The sequence below is a fragment of the Episyrphus balteatus genome, chromosome 2 (genome assembly GCF_945859705.1).
Source record: "Episyrphus balteatus chromosome 2, idEpiBalt1.1, whole genome shotgun sequence".
NCBI lineage: Eukaryota > Metazoa > Arthropoda > Insecta > Diptera > Syrphidae > Episyrphus > Episyrphus balteatus.
Window position 1 is genome coordinate 77,176,354 of NC_079135.1, and position 9,984 is coordinate 77,186,337.

The 9,984-nt window shown below is 28.7% G+C and overlaps 1 protein-coding gene across 1 annotated transcript in view; it reads right to left on the bottom strand.

Moving 5' to 3' along the window:
* Nucleotides 1–1,572: 1,572 nt before the first annotated feature.
* LOC129912736 (serine/threonine-protein kinase S6KL) overlaps nucleotides 1,573–9,984 on the bottom strand; it is a 32,588-nt gene continuing 24,176 nt past the window's right edge. The window contains exons 8-9 of the mRNA XM_055991131.1: nucleotides 3,232–3,462; nucleotides 1,573–1,724 (exon numbers count right to left, since the gene is read on the bottom strand). Coding sequence (XP_055847106.1) covers nucleotides 1,641–1,724; nucleotides 3,232–3,462 — 315 coding nt within the window. The 3' untranslated portion in view covers nucleotides 1,573–1,640. The remainder of the gene's footprint in view (nucleotides 1,725–3,231; nucleotides 3,463–9,984) is intronic.

A 9,984-nucleotide genomic window follows, 5' to 3' on the forward strand; every position in this document is an offset into this window, starting at 1 on the left:
AACAAAATTTGGGGGTTTTAAATGAAAAAAAATTACATTAAAATAAATGGAGAAATATAAAACATTTAAAAAATTTTGCTTGAAAAAAACTAATTGTTGTTACATAAGAAAAATACATATTTGCATTGAAAAAAAAAAACAGAATTTTTATTGAAAATACAAGTATTTTGAGTTGAAAAAAATTTAGTTGCAAATAAAAAAAAAATTCTGCATTGAAGAATTAAATTAACTACAATTTTAAATATTTGGTCATTGGTCTTGAATATTATACGAATATTAAAAAAAAATATTTAGTGTATAATCTATTTCTCCGAAATTTATTTTTGATTTACATAATACAACGATATACATAATGTTAATGCTTTTTTGTATAAATTTCATTCAAATTGATCTTGATTTTTTTTCAAAATCGTTGGAGCCATTTATGAAAAAATCCTTCTTTTTTAAGATTAGTGTAGAAAAGGTACTCGTAGGTACCGTTATTTTTATATTACATAGGTACTACATACAAAGTTTGAAGAGAACCGACTTGTCCCTCAAATTAGTTGTGGAGAAAAGAAAATTACACTCAGTTCCAAGTTCGATGTAAATCAACTGTAATTTCTTATAAATTCAGACTGACACGACACAGATGCAATCTATTATCTATTTCTTGTCTTCACCCAACGTACACACTCAAGCCTTTTGTTTTACCTTTAAGCAAATAAAAATATCATAAACATTGCTTAAGAAAATACAAATAATGATGTCCCACTTCAAAAGGTTTCAGATTTCAAGCGATATCCAAAAACAAAAATTTGACAAAAAAAAAAATTCAAATTTTATAAAACTTTTCAAAGTTGTAGCTATTTCTGAGAAATTCTGAAGAAAAGACCTATGTCGTTTTCGATTGGAATCACTCAAGGATTCACTCATTCTGAAATCCAATAAAACAGTTTGAATCGCTTCCACTCACTTCTATTTTTTTTGTGTTTGTGTTTGTTTTTCTGTGAAATTTAAAATGTCAAATATGGCATAAGACTTGAAAAATAATTAGGTAATATGTGAAGAAAATAGTACCTAATATTCAACTAATTAATCGGGAATTCGTTTTGCAAAATATTTTAAAAACTTAATTTATTTGTTTGAAAATAAATAAACAAATTAATTTCAGAAAACGAAAAAAATTTGAATGAAAAATAATAATAAACAATGATTGAGTGTATCTTTGAATTGTGATTCTGTGCTTCTTGATTTGATTCTGATTTGAAATCGAGAAGAGAATTTCTCTTCTGAGAAGCGTTGTGGCTGTCATTTTCATGCCAATAAAACGGTTTCAGAAGTCTTCTGAATGATTCCGGACGCTTCCGGGGAGCCAATCGAAAACGACACTAGTTATAGTAGGTACCATTTTATTTTTAATTCTAAAAATCAAAAGTTATTTGTGACATGGTCTGGTTAAAATCAGACTTAACTGAGTTTTAAAAAAATAAGAGTGTTCAACCTGCATTAATATTTATTTTTTTTTATTGGACTAAAAATGGAAATTTAGGGTGTAAATATTTTTTTTTTTTTTTTTTGTGAATTGTAAATATTTATAAATTATTCTAAAAAAAATTAATAATTTTTTATAAACTTATTATAAGGGAAGCCATTGTTAACTAAAACTGGAAGTCGAAAGTTAATTCTTCAGTAGAATCACGTAGAACTATGTTCTCTTTTTTGATAATATCCATTGGAGTTATCTGAAATGAAAATAATAAAAAAAAATTTCTATTGTCATTTATTCATTAATTTTGTATAAAATATATTTCAAGTAAGGCTTTGAAAAAAAAAATGCCACTAAAACGTTTGGAACAGAGAATTAAAGTTTTTACTGGAATCATTTTTAGCTCTAAGCATTATTACACAAATACATACACATGTTTAATAGCGAATGGCATTTAAATTAAACTATATGTATCTATCTTCTTTAGAAACAACATAATATGTAGGTTAGGCTGTGCCATTTTGAGGCAACTTTCGTTTGCTGAACTCGAATCCGCAATCGAAAAAATTCTATTAGCCTATATGTTCTTGAAATATAACCGTTTAAAAAAAAACCTTTTATTTTCATTTTATAACAGTAATATTTCAAGAACAAAGACAAATAGAATTTTTTTGATTAAGAATTCAAGTTCAGCAACCCAAAAACCACTAGAAAAGTATATCTTGGTTCTTTTGGCAAAAAAAATTCAATCAATCAGTATTAATTTACCCAAAAAAGTCATAATTTCATTTATTTTGAACTTTAAGTTTGAATAACTTCAAATGGGTTGACTCTATGAAAAAATTTCTAATAGATATTTTGTAGAGCGCTCAATTTACTATAAGAATAATATTACAATTAATTTTTACAATTCCTCAATGTAAAGTTACAAAAATTAGAAAAAAAAAATGATTTTTTCCCCATGTTATTTATATGGAAAATAGAAAATTAGAAAAAGGCACCTCTAAATATTAATATTAAGAGCTCATTTTTTGAGAGACTATTTCCTTCATATTTTCAAAAATATTGAGCTTGTTTTTTTATTTGAAAAACGAAAGTTACCTCAATATGGCAAAAAGTTCATTCTATATAACAATAATACTCAATTTTATTTAATTCCTATTTTGATTAATAAACCCCCTTAATATTGATATTAGTTTGCCTTATAAACATGCTTATAATATGAGTAGGGTAAAAGACCTAATTTATTGTTAAATAAATTATTGTTATACAAGCAAATGACCGCTGTTTTTTTTTTGTCTACCTTTGCCTTCATGCATCGAGTGCACCGTCAAGGTAATGTGATATTTTGCTCTCATTGGCCGTGAGCATTTCTTTCTTTACATGCCATTGTTATAATAGAAGACAAGATTAAGATAAAAGGAAATGCTATGCATTATGAGTTCTACTTCTAAGTACTGTAGTCCGCAGCGGATTAAAATTTGTTTTTTAAATGCTGAATTTTTAGAATTGTCTTTTTCTATTAAGAAAAACTGTCACAAAATAACTCATAAGAAAGTGTGGTGACAAAATCTCAAGAAAACGCAACTATTGTTTTTGTTTTGTTTTTAATAGGATGTATTTTTCAAAAGTGGTTGGATATTAACTGCAACGAAAGCGTTTAATTAAGGACTTTGTGATTTATACCATTTATCTACATGGATGTTTTGTAAATTATGTAGAACACTTTTCACCTTAAATATAATAATTTATTGTTAACTTACATTTTGTATGAATTTCTTATCAATCTTGAATTTTTTATAAAGTGCAATTCTTTGTAAGCTCATGACGGAATGTAAACGAGTTTTTGGATTTATATCTAAAAGTCTACGAATCACATCTCTTCCATCCGGATCAACGGAATCAAATTCTTCTGGAAAAACTATTGGTTTGGAAAGAATATCATTTTCATCGTTTAAAGCTGATGGTTTAACGATTTCTTCGATATTAGGGAACTGCAAAAGAGAAAAATATAATAAAATTAAAAATTAATAAATAAAAAAATGTATGTATTGGCTGAAGTATAAAATAAGTTCATAAGAAAATATGCATAATAATGTAATGATAGTATAAAATAAGTTCATAAGAAAATATGCATAATAATGTAATGATAATAATAAACAAGACGTTATTATTAACTTACTCGATTACAACACTGATCCCCATTCATCGCATATTCCAACCAAAACCAACATCTTCAAGAACCCCTTCAATATTGCCATGTTGGATACCTATCTTTTTGGAAGCAGGTGCCGTATGAAAAAACTTTTCAAAAGAGAAATAAAGCCAATTTTTAAAAGTTAGCTTTATTTCACTTTGTGAGATTGAAATAAGGCCAAATTAGCTTTATTACGTTTTTTTCCAATAGATGTTAGTTTCATAAAGAGTAGTAGTAATTCTCGAAAGACAACGCAAAACAAAATTTTACTAAAAAGACGGTCTTATTTCTGTTTTACCCAGAAAACAAAAAACCATAAGAACCGGAGTTGTACAAGTATTTTAATATGTATCGTTCCTATTCAAAGTCTTCGCCTCCAACTAACCGCATCCTGATAACGCAGAAAGCTTCCTATTTGCCGAATTTCCCCTGATGCCAAGTCTAAATCAACTTTAGCGATGGAGTGCATGTAACAGCGAAGTCCTAGTTTAATTAAAAGAGCCTTATCGGTTCAATCCACATGCCACAGCCAGTGGCGTATCCAGAAAAAATTTGGGGGGGGGGGGGGGGGGGCGAGAAGATTTTTCAAAATTTTTTTTGAGGGAAAATGTACGAAAAAATTTGTTTCTCTTTTTTATCCATCTTTGATCGAAAGTGAAAAGCTGTGGTGCGGTACTGAAGTGGTAAAGTAGCATTTTACTGCTACTACTCGACAGCTTCGTACTCTGTCTCCTCCTTTCATAATAATAGTAGTATTTTTTTCCAAGTTGTTATAGTGCAAACATTTTACACAATGAGCAAGAAGTTCAGTCATCCGTAAAAAAACACTTTATTTCGTTCGAACTTTGTCATGTACTGAATTCAAAACTGTTAACAGATTTATTCCTATCACGTTTATAGTTATTGAGCTATAGGCTCATTATTATTTTCGATATAAATTCTCATGTTCCGCAATTTGAACGAAAGTGAATTGAAATCACTTTTCAATTTCACGTGAAATGAAATAGCATATTCTTCATTTCGATCGATTTCGAAAACTTCAAAATTGCTTCAAACTGTCAAAACTGAAGGATCATTCATTTTTATTTTGTTTCTAAAGTGAAATTACTACTGCTTTGGACATGGATGCAATTTTATCTGCAATTTTATTGAAAAAAGCAGAATTTAAAAGAAAAATTGAAGAAGACACATTTTGTGAGACAAATTAAATATGTAAGTGAAATGAAAAACATGGGCAGTATTATTGCAAATTTTAAAACAAAAATGAATTAGTGTAAAGCGAATGAGGTTGCTAACACAGGAGGAGTACGCAATTCCCGGAGGTACCTGGAGAATTGCGCACTGCAAACACATAGGCAGTGATGAATTATAATATTTCATGCCATGAGGCATTATGTATTTTGTATTAAATCAACAACAAATAAACTATACAAAACAATAAAAATATAAGTTTTGATAATATTTTGTCCAAAAATTGCAAATTCATTGAAAAAGGCACTAAATTCAAAATAAACTGAATTCGATGAGAAAATCTAAATGAGTGAAAAAATGCAGAACACCTAATTTCACTTTCGGCAAGTGAATGCCGAAAAAGTTAAATGCAGAATGTGAAAGTCTCAAATATTAATTTTCAATGAAGTTCTTGTTGATGTTTAATCCAAAATACATATTATTTTTTCGTAATATATTGCTTTTTTAATCAAAATCAAAAGCGCAAAATGGAATTTGCTAAGAGAAACCATTAGTTATGTTGGTCACTAAGATTTTGAGATATCAAAAATTTCTATTTCTAATATCTTTAAAAGACGGCGTTTTGAGATTGCATTTTGCATAAGAAGTTTTGCAAAATTTAACGGTGATGTAATTCGACGTCAAAATACCAAAAAAAATGATCTGAAGAATTCTAAATCGAACTAAAATCCGAAAAAAAATTACGCCAACCCTCAACGTCAGCTGAGGCTCTTACTCAAACAAACATAAACATCCGTTTCAGATTTTGGAGGGGGCTCGAGCATCTGAGCTGCCCCTAAATCTTTAAGATTTACGAAAAAGTTTCAGTAAATCATGTTCATTATGATGAAATCAGCTAAATAATAACATGATCTTGAAGGCTTGGGGGGGGGGGGGCTTGAGCCCCCTGAGCCCACCCCCCCCCCCTCCACGCCACTGGCCACAGCCATTTTAAACCAAAATTATTGACCAATATAGTTAAAAAAAAATTTAAAGGCAATTATTTTTTCAAATTAAAAACTTAAATATTACATGCATATTTTTCTCTCATACGACCGTTTTTAACTGAAGTTCGAAAATGCTTTTGAAATTTTTTTTAATGGTGTACACAAAAAAAATGAACAACTGCAAGCTTTTTTCATATACAAATTCATTAAAGAATACTTTTAATTTAATTATATAAAAAATTTAACAAGCATTTAAGGAGTTCTATAAAATTTGTTTTTAAAATTATGAAAACATTTTTTTAAATATATTGAATTCTAAACCAAGCATGCAATTTAATTTCTTGTGTAACAAAGAATTTAAAAAAAAAAAGTTTATTTCTCAGAAAAAATTAAATTTCAATTTCGCATCTTGGGAACTACCCAAAACCCTCAACTACCAAGATTGACGTAAATCGCTTTCGTAGTTTAGGTTTCAACTCGAGCTATGGATAGAAACACATACAGACTGTCGGACAGATAGAATTAAGAGAACCACGTTTTTAAGCATTCTCTATCATTTTACGAATCCAAAAGTTGCCCTATACTTAGTTCCTTTACCTATCGCTTGTAAAAATATGTAGGTACACATGCATACAAAAAAGAAAGCACCAAATGATACCTATATTAAACAATAACTTAAATACACTGTATTATTATAATTTATTTCATAAATTTTTGCAAAAAAGAAAGAAATTTGAACCGAAAAATTCTAACTCTAGTTCAATCATCTTCGAAATTGTATACAAATCAACAGACACCATTCTTCATTTTATTCGTTGATATTGCTGGATATGTTTATTTATTTTGAGTTCAATCACTACGATAACAAGATGACCAAAAAATTTGTCGGATATGTACACAAAAGTACATATACATGCATTTAACTAATTTAAAGCTTAATCGCATCTCAAACCGCAGTCTGTAGTTATACTTCCAATTCATATATGTACATAAGTACATACATACTCACAAAAAAAAAATTGTATGTAAATTTATGATAACAATATGCTGGCTGGTACTTTTCCACTCTGGATGGCGCTGCTGCTCTGATCCTATACAAAATTATTTCCTAATCTGACTCATGCCCTAATGTACCCAAATTGATCAACTTTTGTAAATGGCTTGATAATAATTTAATTTCCATTAATGCAACAAATAAAAAAATAACTTTACTTGCATTCCAGTGTCAGCTTATTACTTAGAATTGTGTGATACGTCATGACGGAAACTTTTTGACCCCCTGCGAGTGAAACGAGACTCATTATCCAATTTGATTTTATTCAATAGAGGTACCTTACACTAGTTTTTTTTTTGTTTGTCTTTTAAACAAAAAAATGTTACGAGTCCACGTGACCTTTGCTGCATGAACTCGAAATGAAAAGAGCAATCAGAGGAACCAGTGTTTACGATTTAGCTTTATCCTGAGCCTCTTCTTTTTTTTCATTTTTTGTTTTTGTTTTTGTTTGTAGATTGTATAGTTGTTAGGCTGTATAGAAAACTTAAGAAAGAAAAAAAAACATATACCAACCCTAATAGTGAATACCTATCTAGTTATTCATTGTTGTCGTCCCGTAACTTAATCTTTCGATTTTATACTATTTTTCGTCTCTAAAGTTTTCTTCTTGCTTCTTGCACAAGGTTTTTTTCTAGACTTCATACTCGACATATTTACAATGCAGTTCACTCGGATAGATACACATTCAGATTTTAGGTACATTAAATTTAAATTAGTCTCAATTTGATGTTAATACAATCAAAGTCTAATCTGATCAAGGAATTATACCTTGATTACATAAAATATTAAGCTGATCATTTGTTGCCTACACATCTTTTCCCTCCGACCAACAGCAATCGAAATTATTTTAGAAGGGTTGAAAGGGTAAATTGGAAAGGACCTTAGTATAAAAAAAAATTATATCTTTACAAAAATGCATTTAAAGGTTGGTGCTTTGATTACATCTTCAATGTAAAAACTAAAAAAAAACGAAGTTTGGAATCTTTTTCTTACTATCGGTATAGAAAATCATTGAAAAATTATTAATAGAAGTGACACTGGGACAAAGCGCTACAGCCGCTTTACCTATCTATAGGATAAGTTGAATTTACGAGATTGAAGAAATATTCTCAAATGTTTGATTCTTTTATGAAAGGATTTTTTTTTTCTGTTTATTTATTAACACTGACGACGAGAAGATAAACAATTTTGTTCAATTATTGAGTTTTGAGTGCAAGAGTTTATTTACCTTCGATAAGGGTGTGTGTGCACCTAAACCAAAGTTGTAATTCACATTGTTTGCACGTCGGCCACGGGCACTGTGGCGTATACGTCATCTTTTTTTTTGGAATGGCTTTTTTTTTTAAACGCAGATGCAAGAGAAGCTTATAGGGGAGAAGAAGACGGTTGATTAAGCTTGAAAATTAAGATTCAATGCAATATGACACATTATATTAATGTGAAATGAAACGAAACGACCACTCTATAAACGTTGATAATCTTTTTTATAAAATAAATGATATAAAACGTGAAATAGTGCAGTGCCGATGCCTTCAAAAACATTAAAAAGTACAAAAAAATCATAGTAGGATGAAACCCAATGGAGGTGAATATGATAAAAATGGAAGGAAAAATAAATTACGGGCGAACCAAGTTCAGGAAGTGGGTGGGTTGAGTTTTTAATGCTAAAAAATTGTATATCTCGATTTCCGGCAAAACTACAAATCTTATAGAAAAAAGTTGTATGGCAAAGTTGTAGGTAATAAAAAGATCTACAACTTTTGTATCAACAATTTTTTCACATAACCTCAAAATTTATGTGAAAAATTCAAAAAACCGAGTTTTTGGTTTTTTATTTTTATCTTTTTCAAAAACAAAAATTTTTCTACGAAATTTTGTGAAAACTTACCTTATTATGTTCCAAATACACTGTAATTTATTTGATTTAAAATATTAATTTGTTTACCTTATTTTGACTTAATACCAAAAAAACACCCTAATTTTCAATCGAAAATTCACGTGTCAAAATATAAGCTTTTTTCAAAGTCGGTGGGCATTTCGTTCGTTAAAATGTCTATTTTCTGATGGTGTAAAAAAAATTAACATTAGTATACTATAGAACATGTTCTAGTAAAATTCAAAAAATGAAAAAAGCTTGAATTCGAACAAAATTTTTAATCATTGTTTACAATTTTGGCCTATTTATTCAAATTTACACTTTAATTACTCAAAAAACGTAAGATTTATCAATGTTACATGAAATCTTACGTTTTTTGAGTAATTAAAGTGAAAATTTGAATAAATAGGCCAAAATTGTAAACAATGCTAAAATTTTTTTTCGAATTCAAGCTTTTTTCATTTTTTGAATTTTATTAGAACATGTTCTATAGTATACTAATGTAAATTTTTTTTACACCATCAGAAAATAGACATTTTAACGATCTAAATGCCCACCTACTTTTTGAAAAAAGCTGATATTTTGACACGTGAATTTTCGATTGAAAATTAGGGTGTTTCTTTGGTATTTAGTCAAAATAAGGTACAAAAATTAATATTTTAAATCAAATAAATTACATTGTATTTGGGACATAATAAGGTAAGTTTTCACCAAATTTCGTAGAAAAATTTTTGTTTTTGAAAAAGATAAAAATAAAAAACCAAAAACTCGGTTTTTTGAATTTTTCACATAAATTTTGAGGTTATGTGAAAAAATTGTTGATACAAAGAAGATCTTTTTATTACCTACAACTTTGCCATACAACTTTTTCTATAGGATTTGTAGTTTTGCCGGAAATCGAGATATACCATTTTTTACCATTAAAAATTCAACCCACCCACTTCCCGAACTCGGCTCGCCCGTAATTTATTTTTCCTTTAATTTTCATCATATTCACCTCCTTTTTCAATGGGTTTCATTCTACTATGATTTTTTTTGGTTTCAAAAATTATCGACCCTGGTCTAAAAGGTCTCCGCCGCAGTATTTTTTGTAGTATTAAACAGTAGAATGGTTCAAAACATTTAATTGTTAACTTTTCAAAAGTGGAGCCGTTTTCGAAATAATTAGGTTTTACATATTGGTGATATAGCTTTTACCCAAAAAAAAAATTT